At 34.5% G+C, this 23,475-nt stretch overlaps 5 protein-coding genes across 5 annotated transcripts in view; 2 read left to right on the top strand and 3 right to left on the bottom strand.

Annotated features, from left to right (window-relative positions):
- The window catches only part of LOAG_17248 (hypothetical protein), a gene marked incomplete at both ends in the record, with an annotated part of 10,891 nt that extends 4,924 nt beyond the window's left edge, over window positions 1-5,967 (bottom strand). The window contains 2 exons of the mRNA XM_020449908.1: window positions 5,244-5,465; window positions 5,755-5,967. Of these exons, the coding sequence (XP_020306493.1) occupies window positions 5,244-5,465; window positions 5,755-5,967 (435 nt within the window). The remainder of the gene's footprint in view (window positions 1-5,243; window positions 5,466-5,754) is intronic.
- A 2,341-nt stretch (window positions 5,968-8,308) lies between these two features.
- LOAG_00444 (hypothetical protein) lies at window positions 8,309-10,616 on the bottom strand (the record flags this gene model as incomplete). The annotated part of the gene is made up of 6 exons (XM_003135984.1): window positions 8,309-8,560; window positions 8,858-9,085; window positions 9,323-9,515; window positions 9,686-9,839; window positions 10,065-10,362; window positions 10,554-10,616. 6 exons carry the CDS (start codon window positions 10,614-10,616, stop codon window positions 8,309-8,311), a joined length of 1,188 nt encoding a protein of 395 aa, XP_003136032.1.
- A 1,685-nt stretch (window positions 10,617-12,301) lies between these two features.
- LOAG_00445 (AP-1 complex subunit mu-1-I) lies at window positions 12,302-15,524 on the bottom strand. The gene is made up of 8 exons (XM_003135985.2): window positions 15,264-15,524; window positions 14,661-14,859; window positions 14,412-14,556; window positions 14,154-14,280; window positions 13,746-13,960; window positions 13,280-13,439; window positions 12,824-12,948; window positions 12,302-12,485 (listed from the first exon to the last, which is right to left on the bottom strand). Exons 1-8 carry the CDS (start codon window positions 15,382-15,384, stop codon window positions 12,387-12,389), a joined length of 1,191 nt encoding a protein of 396 aa, XP_003136033.2. The 5' UTR covers window positions 15,385-15,524; the 3' UTR covers window positions 12,302-12,386.
- A 2,296-nt stretch (window positions 15,525-17,820) lies between these two features.
- Window positions 17,821-20,303, top strand: LOAG_00446 (hypothetical protein; the record flags this gene model as incomplete). Its single annotated transcript, XM_003135986.1, has 6 exons — window positions 17,821-17,880; window positions 18,214-18,411; window positions 18,470-18,551; window positions 19,216-19,466; window positions 19,791-19,916; window positions 20,193-20,303. 6 exons carry the CDS (start codon window positions 17,821-17,823, stop codon window positions 20,301-20,303), a joined length of 828 nt encoding a protein of 275 aa, XP_003136034.1.
- A 1,114-nt stretch (window positions 20,304-21,417) lies between these two features.
- LOAG_00447 (hypothetical protein) lies at window positions 21,418-22,972 on the top strand. The gene is made up of 3 exons (XM_003135987.2): window positions 21,418-21,524; window positions 21,732-22,006; window positions 22,204-22,972. Exons 1-3 carry the CDS (start codon window positions 21,443-21,445, stop codon window positions 22,450-22,452), a joined length of 606 nt encoding a protein of 201 aa, XP_003136035.1. The 5' UTR covers window positions 21,418-21,442; the 3' UTR covers window positions 22,453-22,972.
- The last annotated feature ends 503 nt before the right edge of the window (window positions 22,973-23,475 follow it).

A 23,475-nucleotide genomic window follows, 5' to 3' on the forward strand; every position in this document is an offset into this window, starting at 1 on the left:
AGCCCATCCGCCAATTTGGCAGACAGTGGAGGCTGCCCTGATTGACTGTATATATATATATATATATATATGTCTGGATCAGTTTCCTTTACCACCTTTGATTTTAATTCCATTTCTGCACTTTGTTTTCTCAATATATAATTATATGTTGGCCAGATTCTTTCTCCTAGTTGTTTTATATAAAATGTTTTAGATGGGAATATCCAGCTTTGTGTTTTCGAGTATAATCTATGTAATTTTTCAAATTTTAACCAGTGCTGGTCTTATGCAGTGATTTCCCAAATTTTTATCTACTTTTTTGTCATACCATAAATAAGCATGCCAGACTAACCTTAAATTAAAACCTTCCAAATTTAAAGTCCATTGATCTTTCATCATAAATTCATCATTCCAACATTGAATAATGATGTAATTAGTCCTCCACATTTCGGTGAATCCATTATAATGTTTCAATTATTGTTTTTTATTGAAAGGATTATATATATATATATATATGCGGAATACGATGCACTGGGTCAAAAACCATTCCAATTTCTTATGTGTCTCCTTATGGAATTAATTGCCCAACCCTGATACAGGCGAATACCTGCATGATGTTCGACATTATATAACACGACAAAGGCTTGCTTAATCGTATTGTAGGGTAGCACGCTGAAGAAATATGCTGGTTTATACAATAACGAACTGCCAGCACATAAGGAAACGTACCACTCGAAAATGAGATTGTTGAATCAGTAACCCGGGATGATAGCGTGCATTGTAAATCTTGCAACAAATACAGTGGAAGGGAACAAGATGTAGACCCCACATATTTAAAACAAATAACTTGGTCGGATGACATTAGTTGCGCCATTTTATATCAAGGTAGTGAAAATCTGACTAGCACCATCGAAACTAAAAGCTTCTCCTAAGGCATTGTCTTAATCTATAATATGCTAATAATAAAACAAAAACGAAACATAACAAAGTGATAACCCAACCTCACAAAATTAAATTGTAGGTTTATGGTTTTAGTCATTTGAGTCATGTCGGTAGAGAAAAGTAGAAAGAGCTGGTTAATGTGAAAAGCGCATAGTTTTTCATCCATTACAGTGATCTCTACACATAGTCACTTCTCCATTCTCTCTCAGTATACTGCCAAAAACTTGATGTGGAGAAACTTCTCACATATTTATTATTAATAATTATACTTTTAGAATTACTTTCACATCAAGAAGATATTTTGTTTTATCATTCATCCCGCTTCATTCATACTTGGATTAGACATGAGCGAGTTGCTCAAGCTTACAAAAAGATAGTTCGTAGGAATTTCCAACAATTTAGTGCATTTAGAACAAAAGAGAGAAGATTGGTAAGAAAACTGCTCATATGAAAAAAAAAAAACACACAAAGTCATTATTTGTCAAAAGCTAATAATAGCGTACGTATGAAGAGAAACATACTGAAGCAACATTAATTAAAAGAATCTGGAAGATGTGATAATTTGTGAACAACAAAACAATATTTGGTCCTAAAAAGACTGTCACTTTGCTGAAACAAAGTAATCCTTAATAGTCCTTACAGAAGAAAAAAGTCATCAGTTAGTTTCTTAGACTTAGTGGATTCATAAGTTTTTATCTTTTGTTCCCAGCTAATTAGACAACAGCTGGAGGAGTAGAAGGATAGAAAAAACATAATACAACCTCGATTTCTTCAAATCTCCTATATTGATTCAAAATTTGCATGGTGTTTACCTGATGTTTCCCCCTACCGAGACACAGAGATATATTTAAGGGTAATATTATGGTTATAGTGAAGTACGACAATTCAATTAATGACTGTTGTATGTAACACTTACATTTCGAAACAGAAATACTGAAAAAATGCTCCTTGCCTATGTAGAACTTCCAGCAGTAATTCTCCGCTTTTTTCAGCAATACAGCCCCTTTAGCTACATATTCATGGAAAAATCCTGACTCTTTTGAAAGTGTCCAGAAAAGTACAACATACTTTAATAGCTACTGCTGTACTTTATCCTGGGCATGAATCCCTTTTTAACGTCTCTTTCAAGAAATTTGATTCCGACACACTTCATTGCTGCCGTTGTAAACAAACCACTCTTATCCCCCGTGCGAAAATCAGCAAGCTATTGAAACTTTTGATCGGCCAATCGAACTTCTCTCAAACTTTCGCGATGACAGTTTTTTCTTCTGCTCCTTTCCAAATGCAAAAAGTGAGTATTTTCCCACCAGAGAGTACAACAACCATGAGAAAGAGATTGATTAATTGAGAGAGAAAGAGAAATTTCCAGCGTTTACATCTTTTATAGCCTGTCACAAAACCGACCGCATGATAACTATCATTTACTCAGTTCCATTAGATTCAGTCGTGCAGTCTACTTCTATGACTTCTTTTGGTACTGCAAAAAATAGCACAACCAGTGAATTAATTATGAAGAATGGGCTGAAAAAGTTACAACTGGCCATCTATGTCTGTTCCGAAAAGATTAAAAATCCACTGATAAACTTACTTCCATAACCTACAAGAATATAAGTACAAGTTTGGTGCGCCGTTCGGATATATTAAAAAAACTTTAAATGACTCATAATAAAAGATATAAACCTAGACTAGACACTTTAATTACTTCTAAAATATGGAGATGCAGCTAGAAAATTAATAGTAAGATACCGAACAACATGAAACAGTCTCTGCAGTACGTTGGAGGATCAACTTTTATGAAATTCCAGTTTCAATAGCAGAATGACCAGAATGACCATAGATTGGGGGAAACTGCAACAAATCAATATTAAGAAGGTCATCTTTCCTCAGTTTTGGAAGATGTGTCTCAGCACAGATAAAAAAAATGTAACAATGTCCCACAAAAAACGAAACAAAAATTAAAGGTGGAAAATGTATTTTCAGAGAAATCAAGAAACATCATCAATCATGAATGTTATAATTGGAGTACACATAAAGTGCACTGCGAAAAAATAGTGAGATAAAGAAAATGATGGACGAAAGCTTGAATGTACTCAAACGACAATCTCTTCGAAGAATGTCAAACTGGTTTTCATAAATGTTTCTTACCCAATAAAAGCTGGTATCTACGACCTTCGTCATTTTATCAGTACGCACAGAAATAAAATAATAAAACTATAATAAAAAAATAAAAAATAAAATAAAATAAAACAAACTCTGCTAGACCATTTTTCTATCTCAGTATTCAATATATGAAAAAAATGACAAAAAAAGGAAGACAGAGAAGTGAAAATGACTGAAAAGAAATAAAATAAAAGACGAGAAAAAATTTTCTGTCCCAATCGTTGTCGCAAAAAAAAAGAAAAGAAAAATAGAAGAGTGGTTAAAACTGTAGGTGTTGCACCCCTTCCGAATATGTGAGATAATGAGCGAAAGATACAAGATATGAACAGATATACTCAAATAGTATACGCGATATGGCGAATACGCATCATTCCGAAACAAGAACTATGACATTTTTTTCCACTACTTTTACGGTTTCCTTTCATGAGATGATTTTTAAACTTTACTAGGCGAAAATCGAACCAATTGATTAATACGACAAAAGCTTGACTAAAAAAAATCTAACGATGACTATAATAGAAAAAAGTGAATGGAAAATCAGGGAACGAAACAGAGAAATTCTACCAAGTAACAGTAATAATTTCTACATCCAAAAAAGCACATCACCGTTATATGATTCTCAATTTTGTCCTCATTGATTTTTTCTTCCATTTAAACCTGTTTCATTTTTTTGTGTTATATACCTTACTAAGAGCTGAGTATTCCATGCAGGAAGCAAATTTCCGACACTAAAAATTACGAATCACAGTGCACTAAATTGTGGAATGAGACTAACTATCTCTACCCTCACTAAATACGCTATCGCAAAAAAACAAAATGGAAGATTGGGTAGAAATGTGGATGCTGCACTTCCCCGAACATGTGAGATAATGAAAAAGCCGAATTTGTTGAAAAACTAGCTAATTAAAAAGAAAACTCTAAATTAATAACTGTACTTTACTCGTGAAAGCACCTTTGTTCCCTATCCATCACTAAATAAACGATCCAGTGCTTTGAAATTTGGATCAATTATTCAAATGTGGAACAGGACATGAAAAAGCCAGCCATGACAATTTCCAAAGTCCTGATAATTTTTCCAGTCGCATTCGCCCAAAATCCATTCCTGTTTTTTCATTGAAAAGTCCGGTTTAAACAAGTAGTTAGCGTAAAACTTTTCTAAAATCTTTGAAGAAAAGTAAATATAAATTAACGACAACAACGTTGAATATTGGTAGTTTCCTGACAAGTCTCATCAAAGAAGTCAGAATCATGGAGTCAAAATAGACATCAACATCGAAGAATCAGCGGAATCAAAATGGCAGACTAAGGAGATTGACAAAGAATATTATCGCAGTATGTAATAAGTGGCGTGAAACGTGTGACTGCTCGGCATTTCTGCAGTGTTGACATTACCTAACAGTACGCAAGCTACAGCGACATGTGACGTATCAAATATGCCTTCGTGATAGTTAAAGTTCAGCGGTAAATGCAAGGACATATATTCAAGAATCTGAATACGTGAATAGGACGAATAACAAAAATGCACGGGAAATTTTTTCAATTTGAATTTAAAACTGCAAAGGCAATCTATGCAGCCAAGCTCCCACCTTAGTATTAAAATCTCCATTACATGAACACAACGAAAAAAGGATTTTAATATCTACAAAATTCAGGAGCAATAGATAAATTAAAAGCAAGGAAAAATTTTATGACCAATATTTTTATAAAATATAAAAACCGTCAGTGTTTCCTTCATCATTTATTGCAGCACTGATTACGTATCTTTATAGGTACATTACCCCACAAAAATATGAAATAATACAGCCCTGCATAGCTCGCACTTTATCTTTTTACACATTTTTATTCATCTCAGTAATCACATTAAACAGTGTCTTTAATTTATGGGTTAAGTATAATGTAAACTAAGAAATATAATCGGTCAACGTGCTTTAATCCAGCAATTCAAAATTTTTTCAATTTTTTTTTTCGAGGAATATTCCCATGCTACGCATGGATTACATGTAATTATGACAATTTAACGTACAAAAGCGTCATCTCAAATCTAATTCGAAGAGTCGAGAAAGCCGTGGTCCTCCAATGACAATACCCAGTCTTTATTTTCGATCACCCTTAGCGCATAAACGCACAAACATTTGGCAAATATCATTAAGGCAAATACTAACTTGATAAAGAGGTGCATTCATTGGATTCATAGGATCTTTAGCAGCAGCAGCAGCAGCAGCAGCGGTTCCATCAAAACTCGAATAACGCATAGCCAATGGATGATTTGTACCTCCAACAACTTCTCTCGTAACGCCTCCCTGTTGCTGGGCTAAATTATGTGGCGGAAGAATAGCCACTGATGCCCAAGGGGGAGTCTGAAATAGACTCGCCATGCAACCAGCCTGAAATTTTTCAGAATTGACATGGATCTTGGTAAAACATTATCACAATCTTTTTAACTCAGGGTTCTTCAATGTCATTTTCGCAATAAAGTCTAAATATTCCACAGCATCCAATCACCGCTAAATTCATCCACCGTCGGATAAGACCAAGATCACGAACCAAAGACATATTCTAAATTGCGGATCAAAAATATATTCTAAATTCTGGCAATTACTGAATTCAACAGCAAGCCAAAGCAACACATTAACCGAAGAAAATGCATTTGAAAACTAAGTTTTAAAAACGAACCTCATCATGAGTGCTCATATTAGGTGTTTCATTTGTGATGATTGCACAAGCACTGGTAGCAGCAGCGATTGGTTCCTCCTGCTTCAACTGTCTAGAACCAGTACCACCGCTAAGAAGACGCTGCTGAGAAGCTGCAGTGCTACTACATTCGTTAATCTCGCCACAAACATCAATGTAATTTTTAGTGGAAGAAGACGACGACTGATTCAACATTACACCCAAGTTTGATCTATAAAAAAGAGAACCCTGAATGTTTCACTGCAACACAATTATTTAATAAAAAAGTGCAACAATTGAGGAATCTATATCAAAATTGTTTAGAAATTGGTATCAATTTTTTCTCCGATTTCTCAATCAATCCACCTTTTTTCACTATATCAACCGCCACTATCATAGTTTAATAAAACAATGCCCCTTTACTTTGTAACAGTAAGATTCCTGGCTAAATCAACAAATTATCAATTAATCTAAGCTTCGCAAAACAGATGAAATGAAATTGTACTTCTTCCCACTTAAGTTTTTCTAAAGCAGTTCCAATAAAACTGCACTTCCTCATTTTTGCTGTGAAATCACTTTGTGAAAGATATCTGACGAAGGTCCCGTACTCCGACTCGTTACAACTCAACTCTTATCATAATCGCACGAAATTACATTGATAAAAGACAATTATATGTTCTCCCATTATCAAGTATAAGCTTGCTTCGAAGAAAGACCTTAGATTTCTTCCGCGCCAATCATTTATAATTCAAAATCTAGACCTTGTTTGAAATGACTATAACAGATATAACACATTAAAAACATCATACACGAAATATGCAGCTATTCATATACTTGATGCGATTAATTATTTACTTTTTCCGTTTGAAAGATTCATATTTACTAGGTAAATTACAAACAAGTAAGGAGGATCCAAATTATCGAAATTCGAGGACGGTGAACATACTTCAAAGTGAATAGAAAAGAGTGTTGCAAAGGATTAGGAAGCTCCACTCGGTATGCTATTCAATAATACGTTTGATGAAGTTCTCCACCCAACTTACCAATAAAGTATTCAGTGTTTACATCCCTGAAAATTAAGAAAATTAATGAATTAGGTCAAACGTGATAACTACATAGTACAGCACGTCAGTAGTCGATAAACCTTTTGTTTTATACTTTCAATAACATTGCGTGGCATGCTCCAGCAAATTAGTTTATGTAAATTATTTTCTTGAGTAGGAAAGATAAAAGAAGTAGAGCATCGGATCTGTAAGAGGAAGCCATATGTTTATCTTGTGAGCCCTGAAAATCAAGATCTGAAGAAATTTGTTGAAAATCAAAATTTGCTATTATTCCAGGTACCGTCAAATCTTATTCCAATATCAATATACCCATACTAATAATCTTCGCGTTACTATTAAGAAAATTTATTCTGTCTTCTGCACTTTTACACCTTTAAAATTAAGCATATAATCATGCTAGTCATTACTTAAGAAAATAAACATGAATGAAAATTAAGAGACTTGAAAAGCTACAAGCTAAATATTAAAGCACTGATAAAATTTCTTTTGCCCTGAATAATCAAGTCAATTAGGTCTGAAGTTCTCAACTAAGCAAGTGAAGAGAAGAGGGCTTTCACAGGAATCTAGATGCACCCGGGAGACACTTCAAGTCTACCTCGCAAACCGTATCCACACTGAACCACAACGCCAGGAAATCAAATGCAAGAACAGTAGAGTGAAGTGAGGCGTCTTCCGCAGACAGAGGTGAAGGAAATCAGCGAGATGAGTATGAGAAAGAGCCTGCTAGCTTTTGCATGTACGTTAACCCCTGATACCTTCCTACCATACACATTTCACAAGAAACACTTCTCCCAGGAGTTCGAGATAACGGGCTTCCTCAATTACCTGTTCAGATATTAAAAGTTGAACCTTTTTAACAGACTCTGAACACTTCCGGAAACATTCCATGCCGTTCCAGAATCCCACAATAACCTTAGTAATAATTGTCTACTTAGTGAATGAACTAATACCAGTGATGATATCCGGTAACTCAACCCATCAAGACTGGAGAGAACCATCCACCAAACACACACTCACTCCCCATATCTGTACCTTAAGAAAAAACCTACATGAAGCCTTACGTTCTACAAGGATAAACCGTGTAATCGTAAACAGTGATTCTTTTCAAGACCTCCTAAACTTACAGTAGCTTAAAATCCACATTCTCATGGAAGACTTGGCATATACATATACTTCTTCAGCGTGTCGGTGATTCTCTTTCTTTCTGGGAATATGTTAGATAATGCTGTGTTTTAATAGATGATAATTCTGTACATAAACACCGCATAAGATAAGTCTTTCATGCTCTTCCTCTTTTTCCTTTTGTTCCAGTAGTTTGTCTTCATCTTTTTGAAAGTAAAGGTAACCTTCCCACTTTAGTCGTAGCCTGTAATCTCGGCCCGAAATATCAGACACTTCATAAAACATATCACCTTCATTTCCATCATATTGATGAAGAAAAAGAGCCCATATTGAAAGGTAGTATGTAAAAGTCCCAGTTCGAATATCTTTTATTAATACCTTTCATTGTATGATTCAAACGTTTCAGAATCATTCGACGGAAGTGATTTCTTCTTACGTTCCAACTGCTTTCGCATTGATGGCTTGATCCGTTCAAAAGGACGCACTTTTCCCTCCGATTCTATTAGCCGTCGTTTATTTTGTAACTCTTTGAATAGGTACCATTCCTCTATGGACACAAGACCTATTCTTTTCGCGAAATGTTCCGCACTGCTATCCAGAATCTTCTTTAGTTTGGGATTTTTCTGGAAATACAACGTAAGGACCAGATGATTTAGAGTGACATTCATGACAAAAAAAAAAAACCACCATTAAGCCAGAGTCCAGAGATGTCATCCATACGTAAATGAAATTCAGGACAAGTGACTAGTATGGAACAGAGATACACGACCCAGATGCGTTTCATCATTTCAAAAGTGTTAATGACAAGAAAACCTATGCAACTTGATAAATCTCTAATATGGAACTATTTAAATCTGAAGTTTTCAGTCCAAATCCAGTTTTTACCATTAAGGAAATCTTCAAATCCTGTATAAACAAACCACTTTTAACTGTGGTCTTTTTAGATCCGGAGTTTTATAAGTGCCTGTTTTCAGCAAGAATTCATGGCGATCTATCAATTCCTCCAATGATATTTGTGCGAGATTCGTGCAGTTTGCAAAGTCTTCGCCCTCCATGAGCATATGACAATAAATATATTCAATTTTATCCTCTGTTTCGTTAGTATTGCCCAACAAGATTTCTGGACAGGCTTTTAACAACGAATAAAACTGAAATTCAGCAATTATATACTATCAATTTTCCAGTATTTTCTGGGATGAAGAAGTTAGAGTGGTCTAGACAGCACCTTTATCCTTTCAAAGAATAAAGGTGCTGTCTAGACCACTCTAACTTCTTCATGGTTCATTTTTTTATAAGCTTTTCTTAATAAATAAAGAAATTTTCCGCAGAAGCGATGAAGGTTGTTACGCTCGTAATATGATATGAGATATTTACTAAAAACAAACCTGATTTTTACTGAAATGGGAAAATAAATTCTCGGCATTTTGCGCCAGTCTATTAGACTTATGGGCAAAAAGCAACGCAGGACATGAAAAAATGGCTTCTCCCAATTTTTCGTCTTGGAATCCAAATGAATCAAGTACTTCCATGCATTTCTGAACTTCTTCAGGTCCTACTGATAGTAGCTCTTCATTATATCTAAGAAAGATCATGAACCTTAATTTCCTGTTTTCTCGAATGAGACTCAAAATGACAGGCTTTATTAACGAAAATAGGCAATGGTTAAAATGAATAAGTTAATGGAATATTGACTAGTGAAACAACGTAAAAAGACCTCCAGACCGATAGATAAACAACATGAAACCTACGTTGCGAAAATGCGAATGGAGTCTTCGTAAGTAAGCTGGCAGAAATCCACAATAAGTTCGATTATCTGAATGCTTGTTTCTCCTTTTTGAGTTAGTGATACAAACAGCTGAGGCATAGAGACGCAGGAATCAATGATGAACTCCGGTTGAATCCCTAGTATTTAACAATTCATACTGAAAAGCCGAAATGATTACTGCTTTCTTTAAAACTAAAGAAATCATGAGAAAATTTCATAATTTTATTAGTTTCAAAGGGAAAAGTAGTTTCTAATGTTAGCAGCCTTCTCCCACACCAACCAATCTCCCCATTTTTAAAGCTTTACCTTCAATATTTTCACATATTATGAAGTTAGGAATAAAAAACTGATGTTCACCTTACCGATATTGAGAAAAAGTCTGAAAGCTTTCGTGACAGCTTCCATAGCGATAGCGTCATTCATAGGAAGAATAAAGAACTTCCCATTTCTTTGCAGCTCGGCCGTAACCACCTCTACTACTTCCAAACCAGAAATTGATTCTTTAGCCACCGTTTTCGGAACTGTCACCTCCGTCATTCGTACGTCATTTCTATATTCTATTCCAATGCATCCATTCATTTCACCATCTTTTCGGATGCCATGTTCTGCTCCTTTTAAGCTGTCGCTGAGCTTGCGTTGCTCGAATTCAAGCAATGGAACCTGAAATTGAAACATTCAGAGAGCATTTCCGGAGTGAAACGAAACAACGAACCTCTCAAATGCTTTACAATCAAAAAAATTGCACATACATTAAATGAACACAACATCAAATACGAATTTCTTCTACATCTTTGCTTCTGACTTGAATATGTAGAAATAAGTCGAGAGAACTCGCGCCTAAAGCAAGACACTTGTGATGGGAAGATTCCAAAACAGCGGAGTGAACTGTTCAAAACCATCTTCCTGAGAATCATTTCTGCAACATAAAATAACATAATTCCCAAACTTTTTCTCCCTCTCTCTCTCAGTCATCAAAAAGCATAAACTTAATTACCACCACCTCAATGTTTGTAGGAAAAAGTTTTAATACTGCAACGCCGAGAATTTCATTTGACCAAATTGAATGGAAATGTGAACTAAACAACGAATGGATTACCAGCTATCGAGGCGTTGGAAAGTCAATATTACAACAAAGCTTCTTATGTACTGCAGCGGCGTTAAAACTGAGGAATGCTATTGAATTATTTCATTAATTTGATAAGTAAATTATGGTAGCAACTAAAAGCATTGAGAAAACGAGATTACTTCCTTATGCAACAAAGAAAAAATATCCTTACCAAAGCTAAGTTTTAAAAAAGACCACATACTTTCAGACGTGGAAAATATATCCTAAACGTAACTACCGTTCTGAGCTCGAAAAGATACTTGCCCAAACATAAATGCTTTCAATATTTTTGTGAGGAAACCGAGAAATAATTTATTACAAACATAAGCAAGAAACATTTCACAAGTACTGATCTACATTATGAGATTCAGACTGCAGATAACACTTTTAAGATCTTCCTGCAAGTTAATCCAGCGTTCGTTTGTTTAAAGAGTAAAGACGAGTGTGAAGAACTGCAAAGCACAAGATTCGTGATAATGGTTATCCTATACAACTTGAGAATGGTTATCCTATACAAATACAAATAATCATTTCCTTTTCGCAAACAAGCTTATCATCTACCATTCTCCCTCCCATTTATTATTTGCACTAAAAATTTCTTACCTGAATCAAATTTCTATTACAAACCCATACTTCATCTTTCTCAAACAAAATCCACTGTTAACAACAGAAAAACTGGGAACATGAAAACGTAGGCAATGCAAGGAAATAGCAAAAATGCATCATATAACATTAAGTTTAGAAAATCACAAAATGGGCAATATAAGATAACAAAAATGCATCATGCAGCACGAAATTCAGGAGATAAACTAATCATTTCAATGAAACAGCATAGAAAAGTAAAAAAAATATTTTGGTTATAAGAGATCCACAGTGAAGGATAAGAGTGCATCAAAGTTTAAACAGGGTATTTCATCACTGCTAGATTCCTCTGTATTTCTAATACGGAAGTCCGAACTGGAGAATAAAGCGCATAAGTATGACCTAAAATTCAACGTTGTCTCCTAATTATCGGATATATACATGCTCGATATCTCAACATTTTGAATATTTGAAATGCTTATCTTAAAATAAAGGTTCGACATCAAAATAGGCATTACAAGACTCAGTAATTCAATGGGAACAAAACATAAAATCAACAAAAATGCAGTAATGAAAATGAGATGACCCATTACGACTACGTAAAGGACATTCAAGACATTTGGTGTTTTTTTCAACACATAAACAAGTACAAGACAACACCTTTCAAAAATTTTAAGAAGATTTAGTAGTACTCTTCTTCATTTAAAAAAAAAGGTATAATTTCAATAAATCAAGGTTTCTCTAATTATGAAATAAAAAATAAAACAAACCAATGGAATACATCAAATGAATTTTATTTAATGAAGCTTTGAAAATATAAGACTGCCTTAAGAAACGAGAACTTTGAAACATTTATATGAAATTCGAATGATATAATGATTCTAATGATTCATGTAAAACGGCTGCCGATTGCAAAAAACGGACAGCAAGACATAATGCTTCAATTCACCGGTTTCACATAAAATTTCATTAAATACAGATATAAAATGAGAAATGATTACATCATACGCAGTTGGTAGTCACCATTTTGTGTAATGTAGCGCACCCATGGTAAAGCTTGATAACCACTTTTTTCAATAATTTTAAGGTAGCGTACCTACAAAATGAATTAAAATTATTGATAAAGAAAACGAAAATTTGTAAGGACCTGTTCCAAAAACAGTGCTAACAAAGTTTCGCGAGAGTAAAGAAAAATCATTCTTAAACCAAGGCCAAAGAGGAAAATGGAAAGAGATGGAAATTTCCGGCTAGGAATGGAAGTGAAGTAGGTACAACTAAAGCACCACAGACCATTAGAACAAAGAGCGAAATATAGCTATATCCACTGATTGGGAATAACCTAGAGAAGAACGGATGTATCCATGACTTCAAAAAAAATTAATTAACTGCTGCAATAAACACAACTAGGTAAAATTATCATCGAAAGAAATGTACCTGTATTCCAGAAGTTGTGAAATATGGAATCTCAAATTTTACTTTCATTGGCGGACGACCTTCGCGGTCTTCACACTGAACCGACGGTAAGTTGAAATGTGCTCGCATCAAGTATTCTTTGCCACCTGCAACTTCAGTTAATTAATCAGATTGTTTGCACTGCAATATCTAGAAGGTGAATTCAAATTCGATTGGACGTCAAATCAGATTACCAAATGGTTTTTCTGGTACCACTATTCATCTAGCCTCTGAGCTAATGCCAATCAAAATGTTACCTCCGACTTCCGATAAGTTAGCTGAAATATCAGGTTGAAAATATATAGGAAAGACTCAGAACTGCCATGAATAAAGATTATCCCCCCTGAAATATTATGCTGATTCCTGATTTGATTTACTTTTTCACTACAGTCGCAGGTAAACATTTTTCGTCTTTTTGAGGTTGAAAAGCTCCATAACCTGGAAAACTTTTAATTGTCCAAACAAATGAATTTTGTTCCGGCATGTACTTTACTGTTCCAATGGAGGTCTTGAATATGGGTGAATCAGCATCACTTGGTACTGGGATAATAATCTCCACATTATTTGCTGTAGAACGTCGTTTGAACTGTGACTTCGCCTGAAAGAATGATAAACTTTGAAAATAGCAAGAATTATTACTGTAGCCGATGCAAATGACCTTGAATAAAATTGGTAAAAAAAAACGTGACAATGAATTTTTATTGCAGGAAATTTATACTGCATAACTACAACATTTGAAAAGTATAAACCATTTCTGTTCCCGCTGAAACTAAACTAAATAGGAAAAAGAAAATTGGTAGAGTTGCAGCATGCTAAGAGTAGTTCGTTGATCATAGCTTCAAAGTTCATTTTGATAGGGAAGGATATTATGGACAAATTTTAGAAAACTCTGATAACCATTTGCCTTTATCATATATTCGATCCTTGAATGACTATGCCTTTCAACGACTGCTTCCATCCAAATAAGTGGCTTAACAACAGTCATTAAACGATAACTCATCAATTCAAATTCTCCATCTGGTGGTATAAAACTGATTGTTCGGTCATTTTCAAAACGAGATAAACGAACACATTGATGAAATTTTACATCTTCTAACTCCACCGATCTGTTTTTACCTCCTGAAAAGTAATAATAGAAATTTGCTTAACAAATCAACAATAAAGACATACTTGCTTCCCTAAGCTAAAGACGGAAAAAAATATCAGTATTTAACCATATATTTTGAAGGAGGAAAATACTTTATTTTTGAAAGTATATTCAGAGATAAAGAAGTTCTTTCTGCATGAAAAAAAAACAAAGGAAAAAACTCACTCCCACTACTTTCAAATAAAACTTTGTCATTAAGACCCAATCGAAGTTCTGGCATACCCGTCAAATAGACGCGCATCTTAACTGAACCAACTATTTCACTTTGTAGCACTACACCATTTGCATTTGCCTGCAACAACATATTACAAATCGAAGTCGAACCAGAGATCTTTTGGAAACAAACATAAAAGAAGGTTCTCACACTGCAGTAAGCTAGAAGAAACAATAAAAAACTGTTTTTCCAAAATAATTTGGACTTACCAATAAATTAACAGATTCTATGACATCTAAAAACACTTCATTTTTGCGATACTTGAGACCTTCTGAACGCCATGAAACGGCGTTTGTGACAGCCATCGGTGGTCGAGGTGCAGTTTCCAATTTGTGTCCTTCTTGCGTAATGAACCTAATCACACATAATTAACCATCTATGATGTATTTGTAGCAATATCAAGAAATCTCTAGAGCCCTTACAAATAAATATGCACTAACCAAAAGGAAGAAACTCACTCTTGCAAAATTTTTCCCTCAGTTGTTTGTGGATAGCCGAAATCCATCATTTCATCGAGCAATTCATAAATGATTACAAAATTATCACGAACCGATTCTTCCTCGACATCTTTAAGATATTCCCCGAATACTTCCACTATCTTGTACAGAAATGTAAGCACTAGTGCTACATTTACATTCTTCCGTGATATTGAAACAACTGAAAGGATGAGAATATAAAATCGACTGCAAAAAGACCTTTTTAAAATTTCCGTGAGGTAATCTACAACCAAAAAGCAACTGGTATGAATTTGAAAATATCTGATAAACCACACCAAAGTATAAGTTTACAGCTTCAGAATCTACAACAACTTATGTGAAAGTTTCTACAACCTATGTGAAAATTTCAAATAACTGAAAACAGATCCTTTCTAAACTAATACCTTCTACACTAATAATGAATCTACATTACTCAAACTGACAATATTTGCTCTACACTACAGCAATTAAGAGCTGCTTGCTGTAGTGCAGAGTACAATATCAATGTATGAGAAATTTATGTAACATCAGAAGCTTTATGATTCCACTGACTCAACAACAAACAATATGAATTAGAAGACTTGCAGTAAAGATTTGAATGTCTGATATATATGAACGTAGCTTCAGGGTGCTCGAGAGCTGGACTCTGACGACTTTCTTCTTCACGTTCCAATAACAGCGGCATGAACTTATCGATGACACCCATGTCTATATCGCCTCGATAATTTCTTGATATTATCGCCTGTTATCAAGAATATTAAGAGAATGTGTCGTAAATAGACGTAATATCTTTAGGAAAACATTACTTCTTCATCTGGCCTACTAACAACACCTATTTTAATTTTGATCATTATACTAAACATGCTTTAGTAAGAGCTTGTCAGACCAATTACTCCAAAACGATCTGACTTCGAATTTTCTGCCGATATCTCGCACCTGAATGTCTGCATTCGAAAAAGAAGCACAAAGATATGCCGGGATTTCACTCTTCACTTACTTTGCCTTTAAGATCGAGTATATAGACAGCGGAAGAAGACATCCTTCCCAGCTCTGAAAAGTTATCACTTTCACAAACACATCGAACTCCCCCCACTAATACACTACATTTCATGTCAACCCACCCATAACTAGTCCTTGTGAACTCATCTGAGGTAAAAGATTTAACATAGTCCCTCCTCGCTATGCTTTTGTCTCAAAACATTAGCGCAGTTGGACTGAAGTATTTGTTATTCCTCTACCTCGGTTTCAGTGCAGTCTATTTGATCGATTCAGGTTTCTTCAACTTAACAACTGATTTCAATCGTACTAAATTAAAAATATATGATGATTTGGATACATACCATCCTTCTGAAACGACTGATTCTGCCCTCCCGAATTTGAAGCGAAAAAACGACCAATGAAATTGGAAGGTTCTTAATGTTTAATAGCAAGAGAAATTTACTAGCTTATAGATTGCTGAAAGACAGTCTTTTCTTTACACTTTCTTCTCTTTACATCTTTGATATTTTTGGGATGAAAAGATATTCGTATTCTTTATATATCAAAATACCCCGACACTGTAGTACTAATCTCAGCTTTCGTACGCTTTCTCCAACTTCTTCCTGAAATTAGCGAATTTTTGTTAAAGTTAAAATATTTTTCGAAAATGGTAATTTAAAGGAAGCCTTAAGAAATATAAGTTCGGAGTAATTTTAAAGATTCGAAGTCTCGAATTGAACTTTAATAGAAGCGAGGATATAGAAATGTGGCGGGGGGGGGGGGGAGGGGGGCATATATACATACAATGTATATTCCAGATAATAAAATATGAAAATATTACGGAGCTATAAGAAATACTTAAAAATAATTAACCCAGCAAACGGAAGTTGTGGATAATTTATAGACAGTTGAAATGATTATGATGGGAGGATATCGACGAGATCTGCAATATGTTTGAAGAATTTCTTGATTCTATAACTGTTTTTAAAGTTCATTGTATGATGAATTTGAGAAATGAGCACCAACTACCAAAGTCCCATGTTCCAAATGACCTTCGAACCGAAAATGCACATTAGAAAAGTTCTTTTTCTCAGCAGTATTACATTGTGAAAATCTTGAATATATTTGGATATTTCACATACGTATTCAAATGCGTAGATTTGAATCCATAGAAAATGTCTTTCCACATGTCGGAACGATTAAAATCTAGAGGAAGATAAATGAATCAAAAAGAGTATTGATTGCACATATAGGTTTATTTTCCTATTCTTTAACTAGTCTGCGCTACGTATTTTTCACAATCGAAGAAGTATTGTACTTCGTATGATATCGTGGTTTCATTTGTTTTAAAATACGATGAAATACCATCGAACAGGAAAGTTTTTGGAGTGTGTTTTGGTTTCAGCGTCAACTGGGTGGACAATCTAAATGATAATAGTCTGGGAAGAATAGGATTGTTACCTTTGAATTTACTGAATTTCTGAAAAAGATTGATGTTGCCCAATAGTTCTTCATTTGTATCACTTCCGGGATACTTTTCCCTACAAGTATACCACTGTCATCTCTCGCTATTGTTCCTCCATAACCAGGAAATACAGTAAAGTAGATATATTGTAGAATAGACAAACTATCTTGCAAAAATCTTGTTAATTCTTTGATATAGTTTTATGTAAATCCTAATGCAATCAATGTTAATCAGATTTAATGGAATTCAGATGCATCAGAAACGAGAAATGGAAAACATATCAAAACGGATTTCACAGTTTTTATAATCACAAATTACAATGAAACAATCGACGCCCTTTGATTCATTGATTTTATTTATGGAAGCAAGTCTGACATTGGAAACTATCTAATAGAACGAAGCAAATTTCTGAAATTTTGCAAGGTGAAATCATGGCAGTATGGAATTCCATTGTTTTCAGGCTAATGTTGACCAGCTGTTTCAAGCATGATAAGCTCTGATAGTCGCAAAATTTTATCTAGTCAAATAAGAAATTTTCATTATTATGAAATATTTCATGAAAAGGTTAGTTCGACAAATCGTTCAAACGCTTTTAGTTTTTCGTATGTTTCCATGCGGTTGTTTTATATTTTGATGACAGTCATTTTTGTTGGTGCTCATCATCAGTTTGGGGTGCGAATAGCTGTGAGTTTTTTGAGAATGGATCATGGCCCAAAAGAATCTGATCGTTCAAATGTAAAGCAAACTTTACATTTGAAAGTACCATGATCACGAATCTTTTGCAAATATGAATAAAGAATACACTTATATCTAATCGCATTCTCGCAAAATAATGTTAAAATTGGTTCAATAAGTCCATATTTTGCAGGAAGACACTTGCAAAGATATTCAAAGATATTGCAGAAATATTCACAGTAGGAATAGTATTTGCAAGTTTGTAACTCTTCTTATACTTAGAGTACGAAAGAAAGTTCAAAGAAAGTTTTTCCTAAGAAGGCTCAAAGCTCAGTTCAACAACTTAACATCCAGCGGGTTTTAAATCTGATTGAAAAAGCATTCACATATGAGATGCCTCAGGATTTTTGATTGCAGAAATTCAGTGGAAAAGGAATTATGCAGTGTATATCAAAAGAAGCATATTTCCACAGAGAGAATAACCAACTGACAATTTTGAGCGTAAGTGCGGAATGCAATAAACGACTAATGGATGTTATTCAATATGCTAAAACGATACCAGAAGAACTACATGTACACATCACCAATGTTGCTGAAGAAGAAATACTTCGAAGGGTATGACAAATACTATAAATTGAGGAGTTATTATAAAATTTGACTGTCATAATTGCAGCTATATAAATTGTGTGAATTGAGTATCGCTGACGATGTTAATGAAAAAACTGTGAAATGGTTGTTAATCGATTGTAATGAAAGTAATTATTTTCAATCATATTGATTATACACGGATATGTATGTTTTTAATCCAAAACGCACTTTTTGCTTTCCTTGCTACAGTACTTGATTGTGCGGTATAATACCCTGTTTGTTTTAATGATACCAAACGCGCATGTCGGCAATTTATGCTATCCATCAACCATTCCATTTTATCAATCCTTTCATTCAAAGAAAAATAACACGAGGTCAAGGATCAATTGGTTCTAATATCTGATGTCTAATATTTGTTTTTTTTCGAAAGTTATAGGCAGTTATTAAGAATTATTACCGACCTGAAAGATATCATATAAAAATCACTCTGTACTGCGCAGGAAGTGACTTTTCTACGTTCATTTATCACGTCACGTAATTAAGCATATATCGAATGGAATGATTTAATGTTTGATAATCCAATAACCCGAAGTCATATCCTGTCTGGAAATATTGAGAGTAGAACAATCTCATTGCCTCAGTATTGCTTTTCGATCATAAAATTATTTAAATCTGCTAACCAACAACCTTTTTTAAATTTTTAAAGCTTGCATAGATCTTACAGCTGATTGATATTCTTTATTTCATCAGTTTATAATTTAGCTACTACTACAAGCGAAAAGAATAGTACGAGGTCAAAGATCAAATGGGTTATCATATCAATCATTACAGTGGTCACTATTACTATAGTGATCATAGTTGCAACATACTACTGCTATATAACGCAAAAAAAGCAAATCAAAGAGAAGCAGCAAAAGCAAGAGCAACGACAACGGCATCATCTACAACTACAACAACAAAGCCAACAAGCGTCATCTCTAAAAACGCCTGGAAAACTGAATGAAGTGACAGACCGCACAATTCTAGCAAGTGCATCAATCACTCAAATAACAAATTCATCCGATTCAAAATTAATCCAAAATGTCTGTTAAATTTGGTATTTAGTGTTCAATTAAGTTCTTGAAACTTTAAATTTAAATTGAAAAGCACAGGATATTTACATTATCCTCACTTTTTAAGCGACTGTTAACAGTCGCTTAGTGGGAAATAGTCAGTAGGTTTGTTTTAATCTTAATAAGCAAGGTAAAATTACTGATGCAACTCCCAAAGGAAATGACTATAATTGTGGAATTTTGCTTGCATATATGAAAAGAAATTCTTGACTAAACAAGTGTATATTTAGTCGAAATTACTGAATTAATTGGTATGTTGCACTTGTTTTGGCAACTAAGAATAATTGTCTTTAGTGTGTGCAGACAAAGGAAAAGACAAAAACGAAGCAAAATGAGTTGAAAGAAATTAATGAACGGATCAACCGGCAATCTGACGAAGAATTTCAACAGGAAAGGAAAGAATTGATAGCATTTTATAAAGTTAGTTGCATGAGCTTGCCTTGTAATATGCAGTGGTACATGCAACGCATCCTACCATGGAATGCATTGCGTGCTATCCTAATATAAACTTAACATTGTTCTTTACAAAGTTTCTACCTCTCAAATCTTTCTGCAATAATTCCAGAGCCTTCAAATTGCAAATTATTCTCATGACCAACAAAAATGTAGAATTTAGCAATAAGAATCTGTTGAGAAAGTCATCATAGTTTTTTTGTATCGGAAAGGGTCGCATAATCTAGCCTGCTGATTTTGTAGCAAGTTAGACAGTGCTTCCCAGAAAGAACGGAAAAAACACAAGAACAATCCGGAAAGAAGCAGAGTTCCGAAGAGAATGACTCCAGTTCATTGAATAGCAATGAGAGCTGAAGACCACCAATGAGAGTGACAACCAGACAAAATCACTTAAATTGCCGTTGTAATTACATTATTTTTGTTTACTGCATGGTAATTTTAAAAATAAATTTAAATTTTCTATTCGCTGCATCTGAAAAAGTTAAGCACGCCGTGTGACAATAAAAAGCAACAGTGACAGTGATTGTTGATAAATTTTAATTGCTCATAGAAAGGAATAATAATTTTACATATCAGATGAGAGAATTCTATTCCATCAGGAATTATATTTAAACACAACGCTACTCAAAAAATTAGTTTTGGGAAATTCCGGAACTTCTTGACTAATCAGAAAGATTGTTTCCGGGGCGGTGAGAAGGCATTTCCCTCTCCTTCTCTCTGTATCTTGTCACATTTCTGTTCTCTCTACTGAATTGTACCTCTCACCCCGGCTGATTTGTAGACAGTCAGTTGTTGAAACTGGTTGCATTGGCAAACCTCTTTAACTCAATCGGCTCAGTTGGAACACCGTTCCTTCTGTACATTTCCGCTCCGCCATTCCATCCTTAACCGTACTGATCTGTTCCTTAGCTTATATTAAATTTCTCATTAATGAAATCGATAAAATTTGGTTTAAATAATTATTTCTTTCTCTTCCAACGCTAAACAGCTTTTGGCGGTTGAAATTAAAACTAATCATTGTACTGCTCGTGCCACTGATGATGAATAACGATTTTTACATTACATTTTGAAATATTTCAATTAAATTAGCAGAAAGTGATCCAGCATATTGCAAGGTATTCTTAGTTCTCCTTCTTGTTTATTTTCCACGAGAAGTAATCAAGGAAGAAGAGAAACTGTGAACTTCTGCGGCCAAATTTCTTTCATGTTAATTTTGCATTCGTCATATTCCTGAAAAAAGCAGAACCATGATCTGAATGATTCAGCAATTTAGATCTCTCGGTGATCACTGTACTCGACATGTTTTGCTTTTTTGTCTTCCTAAATTATTGAAAAATAAAAGTACGGTACAGTTATAATTAAAATAACGACTGTTGTGTTAATTAATACAATATCGATTGCTTATATGTGCAACTGCGTGCACCACTATTGCTAGGATGTGCGACTGCGTGTGTCGTATTCACTATTTCATCTTTCAGTGAAGCGGAGACCTTATGCCACTTGTACTGTTCGTTCTGTTTTCCAATTTATTATCGGTCGTATTTGGACGATTTATTGATCGTAACGAAGCCGACTGTTAGCATTTTTCCTCTTCCCTTCATTGTCTTGAATATATTTAAACAGAATAGTCAACATTCCGGTTCTTTGTGTTGCTGTACCAATAAAACTTCTCGATCAAGTAATGAATGATTCATTTTAAAGGCTTGTGAATATTTTGAATGATATATACGGAATTTGTTCTGGTATTGAACTATTTATCAGTTCATTATGTTTACATTGCAGATTATGAAAAAAATTGGAGGAAGAAATTGAATAAAAGTGTATTTCCAACCGAGGTACTGCACCGCTCACTGGGACTCGAATATATTAAATATCGAAAGAAGGAATATGCGAAAAGTAGAGATTACGATGTGCTAGGTCGGATAATACCTGGTATAATGCTGGAACACCCGACTGAACCACTGGTCTTGACGATTACTGATCCAGATGAGCAGACCGTTCATTTGTCAGTGACAGTATGGGACAAAAACAAAGATGATGGCAATCGGGAAACTGCAGTAAATTTTCTTTTCAAAATCTGGAAGACTTTTTGCATATTGGGATGTTTTCGATTTTGTGGTTATTTTAAACCTATAATCATGGTCTGATTTTACAAAAATAAGTCCGCTGGATCTAGAAAAACTTGAGGAATTCCTTTAACCAGCTAAAAATTTCAAAATGAAATTGCTCGTGAATTACAATTTCCAAAATTTAGTCCATGTTCGAAAAAAGCGTCGTATCGCCGACCACCAAGTCCACAATCCAATTATCCGAACACGTTGTTACAACAGAAAATGATTTGCTAAAGGACAGAGAGTTGAAAAGGAATCCGGAGTCGAGTATTGACCTAGAACAGCAGCCAAATATGAGCGGAACATTTGAAGAGTTGAATATAACGGAAGTTTATGAAGAACCATTTATCCGAGTTTATGTGAAACCGCTCTGCAAAGGACCTACCTGTTAAAACCAGCTGGATTCGGAACTGGAAAACTAATTTAACTGTGTTGAGATTTGAACTTACGAATTGAATTTTCTCATCCTTTGCACTCACGTTTTCAAACAAGAAACTTTTTGACCAACAAAAAAGAAAATCCGGCTGCAGGGTAATATGAGTCTGGCGTTGTCGCTTGATAAATATTCCATGTTACTTTACAACAATCCCATTATATAGAATCAGTTATTAGATTATTCTGCTTCCATCTAAGTAAATTATTGATGGCACAGTTTTAAAGTTCGATAGATTATGGCGTTTTGGCCAGGAATAAAGCTTCACCACATCCTGCATTTTGGAGCTTTGGTAAGGAAGAGATTTAATCTGATCAGGTGAACTGCTAATGTTGACTGGTGCCGCACATCGCTATCCTTGAAAACAGTGGTTTTTGTGAAGCTTACCTGTGTTATGTATGAGTTTCAGTCTGACAAGGTTACAGTGTTGCATGCTAAGTTTGTTATGTTTAAAAAAAAAGTGCATAAACAGAATATTAGTGGTTTTCTCGCTGACATAAAATAAAATAGAAACTTTGCACAGAAGTAATAGCGTCGTCAGTCAAGTTTGTGACAAACACGTCGACAAAGATAAAAACTAAGTAAAGTTAAAAGAGGAAGAGAACTTCGATGAATTCAAGTTGCAACTCCTGCAATAAAGGTGCCCATGGTAACGTGTCACAAGCCTGCGACATATTCAACTTCCACTATATCCTGCCACACTTCCCTCATTTCGTACAAACACTTTTCTTTTTTTCCATCTTTTTGAACGTTTCATTGATTTCATTGTACCTGGTGTAATGGTCAAAGATAAATGCAATGAATTAATTAGGCGAATAACTGATGTTAATTAATGTATTATCTGCCTTTATCATTTGTCACCGTCAACCTGAACCAAGTACCTTCCCGAATAAAATGATGGAAGCTGAGAATCACATTCCCGGAAGTAACTCAAACTCTGCTTCTGCTTGGTGATACTCTTTAACTAGTCGCTACATTTAAA

This window comes from Loa loa (genome assembly GCF_000183805.2).
Source record: "Loa loa unplaced genomic scaffold supercont3.53, whole genome shotgun sequence".
Classification (NCBI taxonomy): domain Eukaryota; kingdom Metazoa; phylum Nematoda; class Chromadorea; order Rhabditida; family Onchocercidae; genus Loa; species Loa loa.